Source organism: Perca fluviatilis, chromosome 3 (assembly GCF_010015445.1).
Source record: "Perca fluviatilis chromosome 3, GENO_Pfluv_1.0, whole genome shotgun sequence".
Classification (NCBI taxonomy): Eukaryota; Metazoa; Chordata; class Actinopteri; order Perciformes; family Percidae; genus Perca; species Perca fluviatilis.
This window is the reverse complement of record NC_053114.1, coordinates 25,524,450-25,542,983: the sequence shown is the minus strand read 5'-3', so window position 1 is coordinate 25,542,983 and position 18,534 is coordinate 25,524,450. Positions and strand designations below refer to the sequence as shown.

General features: G+C 39.9%; 1 protein-coding gene across 2 annotated transcripts in view; it reads left to right on the top strand.

The window, feature by feature from the left end:
* galnt18b (UDP-N-acetyl-alpha-D-galactosamine:polypeptide N-acetylgalactosaminyltransferase 18b) overlaps positions 1-18,534 on the top strand; it is a 95,069-nt gene that overhangs the window by 27,462 nt on the left and 49,073 nt on the right. For both annotated transcript variants that reach the window (XR_005638777.1, XM_039795204.1), the window contains exons 2-3: positions 14,763-14,958; positions 17,330-17,496. Coding sequence is in view for 1 of the 2 variants with exons in the window: in XM_039795204.1 (XP_039651138.1) it covers positions 14,763-14,958; positions 17,330-17,496 (363 nt within the window). In the remaining variant the exon portion in view is untranslated. The remainder of the gene's footprint in view (positions 1-14,762; positions 14,959-17,329; positions 17,497-18,534) is intronic.

Here is an 18,534-nt window from a genome sequence, read left to right as displayed (position 1 = left end):
TTTACCTACTACTGTTTAAAAAAGCAAATACAGGCTACTCTTTTTTCTTTTGCACTACAAATTTATTTTACTTGAACAGTGCAGTGTTAAACAATTTTAATAAATAGAGATTTGAACCTTATTGAAATTTGTTTTGTGTAAATTGTTAACAATTGAACAATGGGAAAATAATCGCTAATTGAAAACGTAATCGTTAGATTCATTGTTTAAAAAATAATCGTTTGGGACAGCCCTAACTGTGAGGAATAATAACACAGGATAAACTGTAACTGTGCTGTATACGCATGCATACCCCACGTCACAGTCCGTGTGTAAGAGCTGCAAAAAATAATCTTCTTCATTATACACTTTTTAGTGAGTGCGTAGGTAGACTGGTGGCGCCTGGGATGTCAAGAGTGCTGTTCACCATGAAAAGAGTGACTCTACTGTCAGCGGTTGAACAAAATTGTTTTAAGTGTTGAGTCATTTTGTAAGTAACCCTTACATACTTCTACCTCACTCACAAGTTATTGTCCTTTTTCCCTCTTGTCGACTATTTTGCGAGCAGGTTTTTAAGTTTATCAAACCTGCATTAATTGATTTGTTTTGGCCTCTTGGGGGCAGCGCATCAAGATGTTAGGAAGCCATGTACACATCCAGCAGGCACAGAGCAACATAAGCATTTGTGTTGAGTCATTTTGTAAGTAACCCTTACATACTTCTACCTCACTCACAGGTTATTATCCTTTGTCCCCTCTTTGTTTAAACTCATTCTGTCTAGGAATATTTTCATCCAAGTATGCTCACACCCTATTACCAAATTAATTGATTTTGTTTTTTAATTATCCAACTCTAGAGAGTACATTAACAATACAGTTGCAGCATACCCAGATGAAAGGCAGTTATATGACTGTGTTTGAAAAAGAGCACTGAAGGACCTTTCCCTCAGACTGCAGACGAGCCGGGAGGTTGTTTCCTCGGAGACCTGTATAAGGGTAAATATGTTGCAAATGTTAACATTTTTTACTCATGGAATATATTCACACACAAGTGATCTGATTGTGAAGTCACAGAAAACATATTCACAAATGTGTAGAGAGATTGTGGATTATAATAAATACAATGGCTGCTAAAAACCAATCAATTGCTCTGCTGTCACCGGCGCCTGGGTTTCTCTCCACCTCATTCCCCGCCGCTAGAAAACTACTTTGCCAGGAGGATAGCAGACAGACGTTCCGAAAACCTTCAGTTGGCACTGTAGCAACTCAAATTCAGCCAGCGCAAACCACCGCAGCGGATACCCCCCCAACACCCCACAGGATCAGCACATTTTCTTCACTTTGACGTTACAAAGGTTAGACCCAGGCCGGCCACCAGCGGCCCGGGATCAGAACCCAGCTGTTACATCCTGGCGCAGTAGTCTCCTAGCAGCAGCGAATGAGGCAGAGAGGGACAGCGGAGTGCACTAGCTAGCTGACTCTTGTGTCGTTTGTGGTCTGATAAACAGTAAATTCATCAAATTCAGTGCCCCATATCGCTATTTTCCAAGCTACTGTATAATCATATTTTGCGGGACCTGCGGGACTGCAATTTCAATGGGAACGCAGCAGTTGAGGCTTTTCCGCCATACAAAAGTGGGCGTGATTTCATCCAAGGTATGTTGGAAAGATGACTTCTGATTGGTGCACCCTCCCCCACGCGCGGAATCGTCACTTTATGATGCAAGAGCACATTTGTGAAGATTGCAGTGACTGATTCGAGAGGTTGTAACACCAAGTTTGTGGTTGTACTGGAAAATGGACTCAAAAAATGTTTGCAGCTGTCATTTTATTTATGCAAATATCAATCTACACATTTGTGAATGTTTTTTTTCTGTGACTTCAGATTTAGCTCACATATGTGTGAATATTTTATACAAGTGAACATTTTAACATAAAAGTTAAGACGTTTTTCTACAAGCTCTAACATTTTCCAACATATTTACCTTCATAGACCTGAGAAATGATTTGGAAGCAGGTGGAACCAGCTCAGGGGCAGCAAGGGCAGGGATGATACAATAGGAGTAATATGATGTGATATAATATAATATGTTATTTACAGTAGCTTCTGTTCGTCTGTTCTGGAGCCTACCAGCATTATTCCCAACTACCTGCAGCTAAAATGGTGAAGGCAGGAACAGAACAAGATGAAAGCATGATTCACCATCTCGATGTCGCTGTAAGATAAGAGCATTTTTATCACAACAGTATTTCTGAACTGAAACCTTAACCTGCAAACGTGTCAAGTTAGAAAAAACACAACTAGCTACACATTTAGACAAGTGTATTTGAGAGTGGTGGGAGGGGAGCCATCTTTGTTAAGCTGTTTTATGTGACTACTCTGAAGAGAACGCAACATGGTGAAGTGGACTCACTTTGAGTTGCTGTTTGCTGCTTTGTATGCTTTTAATGCTGGTTTTCAAAGGATGCTTTTATCAGTTTTAAGGCATTATATAAATATATAAAAGTTTTTTTTTTTTTTTTTTTGCTGTTCTTGTTCAGATTCCAAATATGAATATGGATGGAAATTTACCTAATGATAATATTTACCTTGGCTATTTCACAACAGTTCACACCTCCACTCATTTGAGGTTCAGGCCTTTAATGAGTGAAATCAGTTCTCCTATGTTTAAGGTTTCAGGATGTGGTTTGGAGTGAGTTATGGTGGCAGATATCTAGGATGTTGTTTTTCCTCCATTGAGGAATGGTGACTTACCAGGAAGTCCTGTTGCCTTTCATTAACTGCTACTGGATTTTAGTCCAAGTGTGTTTCTTATTATGTCATTTATTTTTGAGGGAACTAATACAGTAGTGTTTAGAAGACCAAATAAATTATTCAAGCTTGCACATTTATAATTTATAAATACTAGGGGTGGGAATCTACGACGGAGCATTAGGGCCATATCAAGGGAAAAAAAAAATTAAGGAGGAAGATTTTTTATTTATTTTGCATTTTGAGAATAAAGTCGAAATGTCAGGAATAAAGTAAATATGACGAGAAAAAAGTTGAAATACTTTTGGGTGAGGCTATTTGCACCCCTGGTACAATTAGCAGTGTATGCTATTCGCACCCTGGTGCAATTAGAAATGAATGCTTTTCGTACCCCGCCGGTGCACACAACAATGAGTTCTATTAATACCCCATCTGGTACAAATATCAATGTATGCTATTTGCACCCCTGTGCATTTACAGTACCTTGGCATATATTTACACACAGTTATCCATACTACTCATGTATTACACCTTTTTGGAATATTACCGCCCTGACATTCTTACCCTAACCATAACCAATCCCACTCCTCTTTCCTAAACCTAAATAAACCCAACCAGAGCAAGCATTTTCATAAGTCTTCCCCTACCACCCTGCAACAACAAAAATTCGCGTTCACAGGCCCTGACTTGCGCAATGGCATGCAAATTATCCAATCCAAAATGAAAAAGACAAGATCGCCCCTCTGGGGAATCGAACTCCAGACTCCCAGACCAAAGCTCAATATTCTTACCACTCTACAACTGTTTACCACTTGGTGTCTTCAAGCCTCGATTGCTAGGTAACCATACTGTATACATATAAAAAATAAGTACTAAACTAACGGTTGTGTGCTTTCACTGAAGACAGTAAGCGCAACTGTAGTATCCATTTTCCGCTAGAAATTCAATTGTTATAAACTTTAGAGACAAAACTTTCCTAATATGCCAGTTTCTGCAGTCATGGAAGATGAACGTCCGCCATGATTTCGGTGCACGCAAGCAACGTGTTTTTGTTGTTACATCACAGGGTGTGAATAGCTCAGCTGTGTGGCCGAGGCTATTCGTACCGAGGGGTGCAAATAGACACTCCGAATACTTTTTCGAGAATAAAGTCGAAATGTCGAGAATAAAGTCAACATGACAATAAAGTTGAAATACTTTTTCGAAAATAAAGTTTAAATGTCAAGAATAAAGTCAACATGACGAGAATAAAGTTGAAAATACCATTTCGAGAATAAAGTTGACATGTCGAGATAAAACTTGATATTTCAAGAATCAAGTCGGACTTTTGAAACTAAGCCATACCTATAGTCTTCTACAAAATGCATTGCGAAGGCCTATATGAACTCGTGAAATTATACTTCAGAATCGGTTTTAATAACAAGGAAATTCTTTCTCTTTTAGCGCATAAACACAGTATGGTGATAAGTATTAGGACTTTGAAGCGATTTTGCCGAAAATTGCATCTGTTCAGAGGGAGAAACCACACAAACTTGGAAGAGGTGGCCATATTCCTGCAAACTGAAATAGCTTGTGATGGACAGATGCAAGGGTATCGATGGTTACACCTACACATATGTTGTATCGCAAGACACAATGAAACAATTGATCAAATTGTTTGATCCTGAAGGAGTCCTGAAGGACGTAACCCATATATGTGATTTTGCCTACATGGCAGCTGGCATGGCAGACAGTCGCTCTAATGTGATTAAGTGATAAAGGAGTTGAATTTATTCTCGTCATTTCAACTTTAATCTCGACATTTCGACATTATTCATTTATTGTAAAACAATCACACAATGTGTTCATGTGTCATCATCACAGTATTATTCCACTGAAAGTACATCAACAATAGTATTGAATTAATGCACATTAAGATTTGCTGTCAAAGTCTGCATCACAATGGTGGAGGACTACATTTGAGTAATCTACTTGATCTGCATTTCACACAGCACCTGCGTTGTTTGCAGATATAATTGTATCGGAACACTTCAAATATGTATTAAATTATAGTATTATTCAAGTACGATAACAAGAGACTTATTATAACTTTCTTTGAAAGGAGAAGACAAGAAAAGAAGCTCAAATATCAACAGCTGAATCTGTTATTCAGATGTGTAGTTTTGAGCTGCTCTGCAGGAAATGCATTTGGAAAAATGGTAAATGTGACTGTGGCAGCATGCAGGGGGTTTTATGCACCATTGTCAAAACCACCTTAAATGTATAAAGTAAAAAAAATCTCTTTTAGCTGACAGCATCTTTGATATAAAGTTGTAGAAGCACCTGTGTGTGTGTGTGTGTGTGTGTGTGTGTGTGTGTGTGTGTGTGTGTGTGTGTGTGTGTGTGTGTGTGTGTGTGTGTGTGTGTGTGTGTGTGTGTGTGTGTGTGTGTGTGTGTGTGTGTGTGAAATGTTTCATGTGGATGATGAGACCTGATTTTTTTTTTTACAGTGGGAAGTCTACGTCAAGGTCTTCTCCTCCCTCTCAGTAGTTGTCAGGCTGAATATACAATGAATATTTTGACTGCGCCACAGCGTTTGATGTTGTGGCTTCATGCTCCCCTCTCATTATTTTGGATGTTAAATGACACAATGACTGAGGATAAATTGTAAACTGTCTGCTGTAATTGGAGGGTATTTACGGACAGTGAAATATGCAACAAAGAACTACAGACTTGTTTTAAAAAAGGTTGTGTGTCAAGGTCAAACAGGGATCGTCATGTAATTAAAACAATATTTGCTTGTCAGTTTTAGTTTGTAGTCCAATACCTGTGACTTCTGCACTAGCTGCCAAAAGTATCTTTCTCCTTCTCTCCTGAAAGTCATTGACTTAACCAGGTTATAGCCTCAGAAAGGAACTACGCAACATGTTCTTTCTGTCTGTCTAATGTATATAACAGCGGTTTCTATGTGCCTCCCTCTTCTGATTGACAGAGAATAGTTAATAAATTCTCAATATATTTAGCCCTCTGCTAGTACTACGTTCTATTTTTGAGATAATTATCTCATTAATAAAAAATAAAAAAACAGGGCAAATATTTTTTTCTCAAGTGAATGCATTACACTTCCGTACAGATGGGCAACATTACCTGTTATCACCTGCTACTTCAGTGTTTCTCAACGGGGGCGGTACCGCCCCCCAGGGGGCGTTCAGAAGATGATGGGGGGCGTTGGAAGCAATATTTTGGAAAGGGGGGCGTTGAGGTGCCCTTGGGGGGCGTTTGTTTGAAAGCTAGTTTAAACCAAAGATTCACAATAACAACACATGTTTACACTTAAACTACTAAAGAATAAGTAGTCTGCAACATTAAAAGCTGCCAGTTTACAGCACAGCGACTGGACCAGACGGGTATCCTAACTTCTCTGTGCTTCTGTCAGCTTTGTTTGGCGCAGCTCTGTGCTGCCTTCATGGAAACGGGACGTCAGAGCATCGTCTTAAATGAGCTCCATAGCTACTACGTGAAGCTGCGTTCAGATAAAAAAAAAAAAACTGCCGCGACGTCCTGTTGTTTTCTGTAACCCTAACCCCCCCCCCCCCCAATGTAGCACAAGTAGACTTTATATTTAACCGTAACACTTTTTCGTCAGATGGTTTATTAAACACAACGTTTCCTACTGTACCTGAAAGCAGCTTCATTTCACGGAGAAAGAGAGAAAGAAAAGAGATAGAGGCAGTGATGTCACTGTTTACTGTACGGGACTCTCACACCTCCACAAAACACAGCGCGATGTGGGGTTGCGTTTACTCGCAAGACAGGCGATAGCAAACATAGCTAGACTCTTCTAAGTATTAAAAAAAGGGCTCTCACTAACTTTCAAAGGTTGTACACTTATTTCCATTCGGCAGTAGGTGTCGTTCTTCAAGTCGTTTGTCATCACCAAAATACTTGTGTGTGTGCGTGTGTGTGTGTGTGTGTGTGATCCTTCTGCTTTTACCCCTTGATAAGTGCCAGCTTGTTTTCCGTTGGAACAGTTCGATTTTAGATTTGAATGAAAAATAGATTTGATTGTTAAATTGCTAGCTGTTTCTGATTGGCTACTGTTAGTGTTTGTAATAATAATAATAATAATAATAATAAGCATAATACATTTTATTTAAAGCTCATTTCATGACACCCAAGGTCACTTCACAAACAAAAAAGGACATTCAAATTATAGTCATCTTCTAAAGGTGCTGAGGTTCACACCATGCAGCAAGCCTTTTGATAATACCTATTTATAGTTTGAATGTTACATATCTAGTCGTTCTGATTGGCTGCTGTTATTTAATTTGAATGTCAAATGGTTGCATTTTTCTTTAAAACCTGTAAATATATATAATTTCTATTCACATGGCTTTTTGATACCTGGGAAACTAATACATGTGTTGTCATTCAATGATTTGATTTTTTTTATTATTTTTGATAACAATAGTAACAACAATAATAGGCCTATATTGGGGCGTAATCATTAATATTCGGGGCATTTAGCCTACATAATATTTGATGGGGGGCGTTAGGGACCTGGATAATGGATAGGGGGGCGCTGGCACAAAAAAGGTTGAGAACCACTGTGCTACTTAAATGCTAAGAAAAAGCAACATTCTTATATATCTCAGGTCCCTAAAAAAACATATAAAATATATACAGGTAACACAAAACAAAGATTTTCAAGTTTATTTAATTTATATAGCATTTTAGTACAAGTAGGTTTTGCACCAAGATGCTCCACAAAGACAGACATATACAGTATTGGTGCGTTCTTTTTGTCTTGTAATCGCAACTAGTAGCTTGAGTGTGACGTCACATCCATGTCGGAAAACGAGTTACCGTGGGTTGTTGCGTTCTTTTTGTCACACAATACTACGAGTTGGAGAAAAGATGGATTTTTGTAACATTTTTAGTAACATTTAGGATTCTATTCACCCAGTTATTGACATATTACACAACTATATTTCACAGTTTGATACATGAAAATTACGTTTTGATTAACGTTAACGTTAGGCTACTGCTCTGCTTTCTGCTCAAGGCTCGGCTTAAAGCCGTTGTTGTCATATAGCAACCGCGTCTCCAGCTGCACAAGCTACAAAATAACTAATCAGGCGGTATTTAACTCCTAATAAGACTGTAGCGACATGCCTATAGGTAGCAGTATACAGTGCTATGTGTACGACTTCTTCATTTGGTTACAACAAAGACAAAAGTGCTTAAAACTGTAGAAAACCACAATGTTTACTACGTGTGATGCACGACGTAGCCATCTTTGAAAGTGAGCTCGGGGTCCTCTGAGTTCAGACGACTTGACGAGTTGTAAATACGACCTCGGGGGCGTTCTTTTTGCAACTTCCGGGTCGTAACTCCAGAAAACAACTCGTAAAACGACTTCGGTGGACAAAAAGAACGCACCATGGTGCGTTCTTTTTGTCCACACATACAAGCATAAAGACCTGTGCATGGATGTGGAAATAAAACAAGATTAAAATAAAAACAAGTTTAAACAGAATTTAGACCCAGGGAATCAGATAAAAACAGAAAAACAGTTTAAAGTTTGACACCAGAAAATTGTTCAAAACGTAATAGTCGTAAACGTAGTTTGAGGAATAGCAGAGATTGAGGCCCTAATTGAACACAATGAATATAAAAACAGTTGTCTGCATCTGTTACACAGTAAAGATCTCTCAACCAAGATTTTACCCTTTTATTGATTTTCACTAAAATAGTTACAACCACCAAATGCTTTTCTGTTTCCTCCCAGCGCATAATAGGGTTTAGAGTATGAAGAGGAAGGTTCAGGCAAAAATCCAGGCCTACAGCAGTTTTATCAAAAGTCTACATCTGTACCGCCGTCAGTTAGCATTGCATGGAAGAGAGTTATCTCTAAGGTGGTTAAAATGATAACAATTTGTGTTTGAAATTCAAAACATTTTCCTCTCCACAGACAGGAGGGGGTGTATAAATATAATTTGATAAAAATCTTTGTGCATTGTGGGGCAGTTTAATCACAGGGAACAATCTTTTATGGGATCAAATTGAATAATGTAACTTGTGTTGCTGTGCCTCTAAAAAGTAAGTTCATATATAACCTGGGGGTTTATTGAGCTCTTTCAGTGACTTCCTTGTTAATTGTCCAAGTGTGGTCTCCAGCGATTTAGTTTTTTCAGCATGTGCATGTTGCATGTGCTTATCCTTATTGCTGCCTCTCCTCTGTGACTGTACGAGCAGATAGCTATAACTCAAGTTGCCTTGCTGTCAAAGCTCACTTCCACACACGCCTGGAGTGCTGCTGGGAAGTTAAGGGACTACTTTACCTGTCTACACACACACACACACACACACACACATACACACACACACACATACACATACACATACTGTACACACTGGTTTTTGCCTCAGGTATTTGGCTGTGCTTTACTTGAGTTACCACTAAGGTTAGTTGACTGAATATGTACTCAAGAGGAAACCACTCTCCAAACAGCAAGGTTACAGATGAAAAACAAGCAGTGTGATATATTTTCAGATTTCTTTGAACCCTTTTTAGTAAGGTTGTAATATAGCATGTTTGTCAATCATCTACTGTGTGTACCACTAAAATGACACACCACGTAGCCAAGGTAACTCTGTCCAAACAACACCAGCCTGCCCTAACCTCTACTTTAGGGATTCACCACAGAGGAAACTGTCTCTGTAGGCTTAATTAATCACCACCACGAGCAGGGAAATGAATAGGCCTTCAGGCGTACTTGCCAGGATTGAAAGACTTTCAGAACTTTTTTCCTGTCCTTAGTCTAATCACAGTGTTCAAGAGCTGAGACACTTCCTCTCTGCTTCACAGCAGTGAAACTTTAACAACTGTGTGTTGAAGTTATTCCGCCTCAGGCTCATACTGTTGGCTGTGCACTGGGATCTTAAAGGAACACGCCGACTTATTGGGACAAAATAACGCCAACATCCTGTTTACATGTTGTGATTTGTATGGTCACAGGGTGTACAAATAACAAGGTCACTATGCTTTTACTATCTAGTAATTGTTGACTCTATTACTCCAACTCTGAGCGAACTCCAGGCGAACTCTCTCCTCACCACAGGGCTTCAGGTGCTGCAAGCAAATCACTCCGCCCAAGTAGCAGAAGTAGCAGTGCTTCGCCTTTCTGAGAATATAGTTCCCAGTATGTATACAGTTAGAAGACGGCTGTGTCTCATATGACCTTGTTATTTGTACACGCTGTGACTCTACAAATCACAACATGTAAATAGGAACATGTTGGCGTTATTTTGTCACTTATTCGGAGCAGTAGGCTAGTTGGAACCGGTTACCTCCAGGATCTGTGCTAGGTTTAGCTAGCGCTGGGGGCGTCAGACAGAGTTACAACACGCACGGAGATGAGAAGGGTATGTATGGACTTGTCTAACTCTGGGGGTTACTGTGAATAAGCTAAAGTCCCAATAAGTCGGCGTGTTGCTTTAACCCCGATGCTGGTTGACTTTTTGATTGGTTAATTTTTCACAGTATTTTTTTTAAATGCAGCTATGTCATTGTGGTGTGAAAGATAACTGTGTGTGTACAATACAGTAAGCTACCACAATTGGTATTACAAATGTAAGAGATTTGGTCACTCAGGTAGCTCTTAATTAGCATCATTACTTACAGTAGCTGCAGCTAAAGCTGTCATAACAACTAACATGCATACATTATCAAGAGGAAACAAGGCTTTGGCAAAATCTCTTGAATATATTCCCTCACCATTTAGAGCTAACAGTTTAGAGCCGACACATGGCCAACCATAAACTGGTAACAATCTACCAAACTGTCCACTCAGGGCCAAAGTTAAGCCGTAAAGTCGGTCTGCATTAAATCCTATTTGATTGATACCACTACACTTACCGGTATTTGCTTTTTGCCAAGAGTTGGATGGTAGGCAGAGTTTGATTTGCATGTAGGCACATTTTGTTACCTTTGGACAGAGCCAGGCTAGCTGTTTCCCCCATTTTCAGTCTTTGAGCTAAGCTAAGCTAACCGGCTAAGTCCATATCATCCAACTCTTTGATGTGGGGCTGATTTAAGGCTTGAAATTCAAAATTTTGTAAAAGAATATTTTCTTTTGGTGCCTGTGTGAAAGTCAGAGTCAGTGTCGAGATCAATATAAACATTTCCTCTTAATAACCACATGCTCAAGAGAGGTATTGCATGTTTCAATTTTACAGGATACAAACTCTGTAACTACTGGTACAATAGTTTCCTTCACCTTCCAAAGACATTTACTGTAAGCCTGTGCCTTTTCAGAAGCAGTTCTGTTTGTTTTCGTAATAATGTAATCCCTTCACACCTGCCTCCATATTGTTGTCTTAGTTATTCTGTGGCTGACTGTTTGTCACTTGTATGTTAAAACAATTTGCTCATGAATATTTACCTTCAGCAATCTGCTTCAAACACATGCATACTGCACACACACACACACACACACACACACACACACACACACACACACACACACACACACGCACACACACACATATAGACGCACACACACTCTTAACCTTGTCTGTTTGAGGGCTCAAAGCCTTTTCTTTCTTTCTTCTTTGGTCTTTAAAGGAACTCGCCGACTGATTGGGACATTAGGTTATTCACCGTATCCCCCAGAGTTAGATAAGTCTATAAATACCCTTGTCATCTCCGTGCGTGTCGTAACTCTGTCTGGCGCACCCACCGCTAGCCTAGTTTAGTACAGATCCTGGAGGTAACCGGCTCCATCTAGCCTACTGCTCCCAATAACTGACAAAATAACGGCAACATTTTCCTATTTATATGCTGTGATTTGTATCGTCACAGCGTGTACAAATAACAAGGTCACATGAGACACAGCCATCTTCTAACTGTATACATACTGGGAACTATATTCTCAGAAGGCGAAGCACTACACCTGAAAAGCACCGTTGTTACTCTCTGCTCCTCATCAGGTGCTGCGAGCAAATCACTCCACCCAAGTAGCAGAAGTAGCAGTGCTTCTCCTTCTGAGAATATAGTTCCCAGTTTGTATACTGTTAGAAGATGGCTGTGTCTCATGTGACCTTGTTTATTTGTATACGCTGTGACTATAGAAATCACAACATGTAAATAGGAAAATGTTGGCGATTTTTTTGTCGCTTATTGGGAACAGTAGGCTAGATGCAACCGGTTACCTCCAGGATCTGTGCTAAGCTAGGCTAGCGGTGGGTGCATCAGACAGAGTTACGACACACGCGGAGGTGAGAAGGGTATGTATGGACTTATCTAAATCTGGGGGATATGTTGAATGAGCTAAAGTCCCAATAAGTCGGCGTGTTCCTTCCTTCAAGTCGGCTTCTTGCTTTATATTTATTCCTCCAAAAAGATTTAGTATTCATTTGTTAGATTTCATCATGTTCTAAAACTTGAGACATTAATTTAAATAGCTTCAACAAAAACAGCAGAAAACACAGCTATGACAAATAGTATTAATTAAAAGGAGAAATCAATCTTATCACTCCTCTCCTGGCTTGCATTTCATTTTACTCTGAAAAAGAAAACGAAACCTTTCATAATGCCTGTCCGCTGTAAGCTGAAATACTGAAGCTTTATAATGAAATGTGTCTCTTTTGTATTGTTGTATAGCCTTAAATGTGCTGCCTTCTTTCTTAATGAAATTATTAACATATGATACCAGCACCAATTTTCATTAGCTTTAATTTCCTGCTGATTAGAACATTTTAATTAACAATATGCAATTATTATCCATGACATGGAATTTAGTCATACTCAGTCCCTTTCGAAAATAAAGGAAATTATTATCATGTAAATAATATTCCAGATTTGTCTTATTCACTGGATTGCCACCAGATCATAGATATCACTGTGCTGTTAAATAAGCTCTGCAATATTCAGACCTGACTGGAGCACACTTTGGAGTCTCTGCATAATGTTCCAACAGGTACTAGAAGTCAAGGAAATGGCTGTATTAAAGCTGGAATATGGGACTTTTTCATATAAATGAACATCTGTTACATTCAAACCCTTGCCAAACCAGTTCACACAATGCTGATTAACACTATTGCCGCAGGGAAAGCTCTCTATATTTCTCAGTATACTCAAGTTGTTGTGTTTGTGGAGACATTCCTGCGCTAGTGCACCGTAAGTGATGCCAGCCAGAGATAAAGGGGGCAGGAAGGGGGAGAGATGTCTAAATATGTATACAAACAAAAAATTATAACCACTGTAGACTTTACAATACTCTTATTTAAAATGTTCATATTATGCTCATTTTCAGGTTCATAGTTGTATTTAGAGGTTTTACCAGAATAGCTTTGCATGGTTTAATTTTCAAAAAACACCATATTTTTGATGTACTGCACATTGCTGCAGCTCCTCTTTTCACCCTGTGTGTTGAACTCTCCATTTTAGCTACAGAGTGAGACATCTCACTTCTTTCTTGGGAGTCGCATATGCACAGTAGCTAGGTAAGCACTGCTAGCCAGTCAGAAGCAGAGTATGAGGGCGTGCCATGCTAGCAGCTAGGCGAGCATTATAACGTGTGTTACAAAGTGACGCACATTCTGTACGGAAGTGTAATTACTCTCGCTGCCAGAGGGGGGAGACAAATGTTCCGCACTCTAGAGGATGGATACCCGAACCGAGCCCGTCGGGACCCAACGGTACCCGACGGGCCGGGTTCGGACAGATATTTAGAAATGATGTTCGGGTTCGGGTCGGGCTCGGGCTCAGTTACATCAGCACGATGATGCGCTCATCTGTTAACATTTCCGAATGCCTTCCTACAGTTGCTTAATAAAAGCGGGCTTTCCACACAAACAAACGTATGTGTCATTAGTATGAGAAAAAAAACGAGATTTTAACTGTGTCGGGCTTGGGTCGAGCTCGGACATAAATATCTTAATGCCTGTCAGGCTCGGGCTGGGTTCGGTTACTGCTCTGTCGGACGTGGGCCGGGCTCGGACAGAAAAATGCGACCCGATCCGCACTCTACCGCACTCCAGCTTTAAATGAAAAACCTGAAACATATGTTGCACTGTTTTGCACACATTTTTTATTACGGTGCAAAAGAAGATATAATCACTGAGATTTTAGATCTACATACTGCAATCATACAAGTGCAGTTGGGAAACTTATTGTATATTATTTAAGATATCACTTCATTTCAATCCCCTTTATATACTGTATTTATTTATTTTTTGCATTTAAATCACTTGGCTGTGGGTGAAGCTCCCTGACTGTTAAGCACACTCAGAAGTTTGCCTCTGAAGTGCATTAAAACCCCTTGGAATCAGGACAGAATATTTAACAGATGCCACCGCTATTTTATGGAGTCTGGACATGAACTTAGTCTATCAACAAGGACCACAAGCAGTATATACTGTTCGTCACACTAAATGTGTGTTTGTTAGATGTCTTTATGCTCTCAGTGCTGTCAGTGCTGCTCAGTTATAAAATGAGTCAGGACTGCACTCATTTTGAACCCCTCAGGTTTCAGCCCTTTAAACACAAAGTCGTTTTACTGCAATCTTCTGTAGTGCAAAAACACTCCCAGAGAAAAGTTCACTTACTCCAAAGATTATCACACATTACCACTTGATGAATTATTAAAGGAAGCTTGTGTGTGTTGCTCTAGTGATACCTTTAGGGAAATTAGTTTCACTTTCTCCTCCCTGCATAGGTCAAAGAGCAAGGTTAGCTACAGAACATCTCGGCTGGTAGGGAGTGAATCTTGTTTTAAGGACACCCGAGCTTCTTATCATGTGGACAGTTTGAACTCCCAGTGTTTCTTTTGAAGGATGGCCAATCTGTCTCTGGAAATAACAGGCCACCCTTCACCTGCTAACATACATCACAGCACAAGGGAAAGTAGCATTTATCACAGTGATTATATTAGCGCTATCATTTTTCTACATTTCTTAAATGTCACCTTATGCACAACCTCACCGTTAGCCTGAGAAGCTGTGGCCTAGACAAATATTCATGCTATTTGTCTTCCTGTACCTCCTAGAGACTCCAGGGAGGGGAAAGGACGGTCAGGCGGACACATCATTCTCTGACTCATCGCTGTTCGCTCACTGGGGTCAGGAGCTCGGCCCGGACAACCGGCGTGTGGCATTGAAGATGTTCCAGTACTATGGATATAATGGCTACCTCAGTGATCGTCTCTCTTTAGACAGACCAATACCAGACCTCAGGCCTGATGGGTAAGACAGCAGGTAGAATGGTGCTCAAACAAAACAACAAAACATTGTTATATACTATCACCCTACACTAGGTGCTATGTGTTGATATAGATCTATAAAGTATCCTCTGATTATATTCTTTGTCACTGTTATTTTCTCGTATTGTCTCCACATTTTGTGCTGGAAAAGTGCCAGTTGTTTGCAAACAGACTTTTCTCCTTACTTGCAACTTTTGCAAAGAAATAGTTGGAGTACTACTGTATTATGACAGTGTCAAAACACTATGGTATCAACTAATATGTGTGTGCCTCCACACAGGAGTCATAGCAGTATGCCATTTTGTATAGCAATAGATTATGATAATCCAGCAAATTTAAACCAGAACAATCAAGGTACTACATAACATTGATGAATAATCATAAGAATCTACAGCCATGCTAGAAGCACTGTTAGGCTGTGCTTTAAGCTAAATGCTAACGTCAGCTGTTGAGACATTTCAGCCGGGACCAAACTAGTGGACCGACCGGCAGACAGACTTTGAAATTGCCATCACTAGAAATCTTGTAAAGATCCAATATTGACAAACATCAGTTCTGCTCAGTAATTTGCAACATTGCCATGGTGGCCTAACACACCCACTGAGCCACCACAGTGTAAACAGTATGGCAAAATCTCTGACAGCTAACAAATTTGCATCGTCTCAGTGCTGCAACTACCAATTTCAATTATAGATTCATCTGCCTGTTATTTTCTCTGTTAATCGATTTGTTTTTAAAATGGCACAGAATTGTAAATGCGTACCCTATATTATTTACCAGAGCCCAAGGTGTCATGTTCAAATAGCTTGTTTTATCTGACCAACAGTCAAAAAATAAAAGATTGCGTTTCCTGTTATATAGACAGAATATCAACATAGTTACAGATACATTTTCTGTCAAACGATTGACAATCATTTCAGCTCTAGTCTGTATGTATCCTCATATCGGTCAGCCTTATTTACCCTGGTGTTCTGTGCTCTTATTTTTTAGCTCTGAGGACAATTCACTTTTCAGTAATAAACAAATGAACTCATCAGGGACTTGCCACAGCGAAAAACACATTGTTGTTTCCGCTCAAACACCTAAGTGCCTATAATTGAAAACCACTCTGCCTACAGCATTCAGCCCAATGCTGCTGCTTAGAAAGCTCTTGTTCATCGTAGGCTTGATTAAGGGGTGACTCTTACTGTATCAATATCTGTCTCAAACCCCTACGGCCATCTGAAGGCGGCAGGACAAAGTACATGTTTCCATATGCAGCATGTAAATTAAGGGACAAATGCATTTTCAAAGCCTTGTGCAGTACAGTATGTGTGCACTGTGGGCACTTTGATTAAGTGCTGGACAAAAAGGAATCCTGCAAAGTCAATACATCAACATCTTTCCAGGAAAGTGCTCCCACCACATCGGTTGGCTGTGACTCTGTTTTCAGCACAGCTTTTGGCATCCTGGTGTGAAAGTTTACACAGCTCAAAGACCTTCAGGGCATTTTCCCCACTGCACATCACTAGACTCCCTTGAGAGCATTCCCACTCCTACTGGCTCTGTACACTCATCCAAAACTGTTTTGGGGGATAAATTATACACATTTCCCAAAAGTATTGCCCGAGCTACGCCATTCTGTGAATAAAACGGGCAGCATGATGTGGTAACGGCGATGGGATTTTGTCAAATTGAAAATTTGAAACTCGTAAGATGACACAATTCACTTTTTACAATTAAATTAAATAGTCATGTCAAGATGATTGAGAGGGGAGCTTGCCACAGATGTTGTTACAACAATCTACTTACACATTTGTGTCATTGCACACAGAAAACGTTGTGATCAAGATTTTAATTTAAAAAGCCTTAATTTAAACTAAAAGGGATATTATCTGCAACAGTATAGTCATTTTTACAGCTTCCTCTCTCTGCATTTCCTGGAAACAGTCATCCGTTTTAGTTTATTTTGGGAGAAGAGGCTTCACTTCTTATTCACAGTTAAAATGTCAGCATGTGGTGGCAGAAAACAGTGTTTTAATAGAAAAAGAGATAGGCTAGATTGATGTCAGACCTAAGAACACAACCAATTATTTATGCCTCTCAAACGGGCTGCATTGCAGGTGCACCACTATTGCAGTAGCACTTTAATTTTTTAATTCCCAAAAATCAGCTGGACATAAACTGGTGCCAGTTCCTACATTTATACCTTGATTCATGAAAATAGGGTCCTGATATAGTCTGCCAAGTAGCTGGGTTGGCATGGAATCTGCCATTACCCTGCTCTTTAGGAATCAATGTCAAATGTATCTGGTAATCCTTTAGACAGGTCTAAACATTGCCTCACCAAGGGTTTTCTTATTTGTCCTCCACAGGTGCAGAAACCTCACTTATCCTTTAAACCTCCCTCAAGTGAGCATTGTGTTCATTTTTGTGAATGAAGCCTTTTCCGTCATCCTGCGGTCCATTCACTCTGCCATCAACAGAACGCCCTCCTACCTTCTCAAAGAGATCATCCTGGTGGACGACAACAGCAATAACAGTAAGCAGCATCATTTCATCATACAGCATCTGACCTCTTGTTAAACCCCTCCCCCAAACAGCGAGTTATGGTAGCTTAGCAACCATAACTAGGCACGGCAGGCCTGTCAGGCTTTGTTTTTTCTAACAAGATATAGTGCTGTGCATGGGGATTTTTTTTATTTATTGTTTTTACAAATTATCTTATTCATGTATATATATATATGATTTAACTGATAGATGAAAAACACTGATTAGCTGCAAAGCCAGAAAACATGCCCCGAAGCAGATAACAATCCAGAAAGGTGATAAAGTGTTTGTATATCTTGTCTGCATTTGAAACCCTATTTCTTACATCTGCATGCATTTGATGTAGTGCAAACAGTATCAGGTAGAGAATATATCCACTATATGCTGACAATGTGTAACTGCTGAGCTCTGTTCACTTATTATTGAGATGACTGATGCGTGAGATCACTGATGGGTTACTTGAGTCGGCCATGCAAGGCACAAGCAATAGACATGAAGTAGCTTGTGAAAAGTGGACGTGGTAATTTACAGTGCAAGACTTAACTACATTACAAAGAAAGCAGGCTATAAAAAGGTAATGATACTGTGCCAAGGTCATTTATGGGCAATACACTTTTAAATGGGCTGTGCTGCTGGAAACAAGGACAGCTATTAGGGGCAATCAACATAGGAAATACTAGCCTGGGAAAACCCTGACGAACTTCCGGCAAATTTGAGATTTGCTCTGCAAGTCAGTCTAGCCAAGAGCCCATTCAAGCCCATTTCCAAATCGAGTCACCAATCTCAACCATTGAGGCGGCCTTTACACGATGACGATAGCACAGCGACGGCGAGCAGCTTTTTGTTTACATTCAACATGATGGTTACCGAAGCGCGAAGTTGATGCCGCTGTCACTGCTATGGCACCCGGATCGTTGATATGATTGATTGAAGGACTAGCCAAAGCTGCGAATGAACCTTGCCCAGACCCACTCTCAGTTACAACTGAGAAGGGTCTGGCATTGGGAAGAATATGTTTACCAAAGTCAGT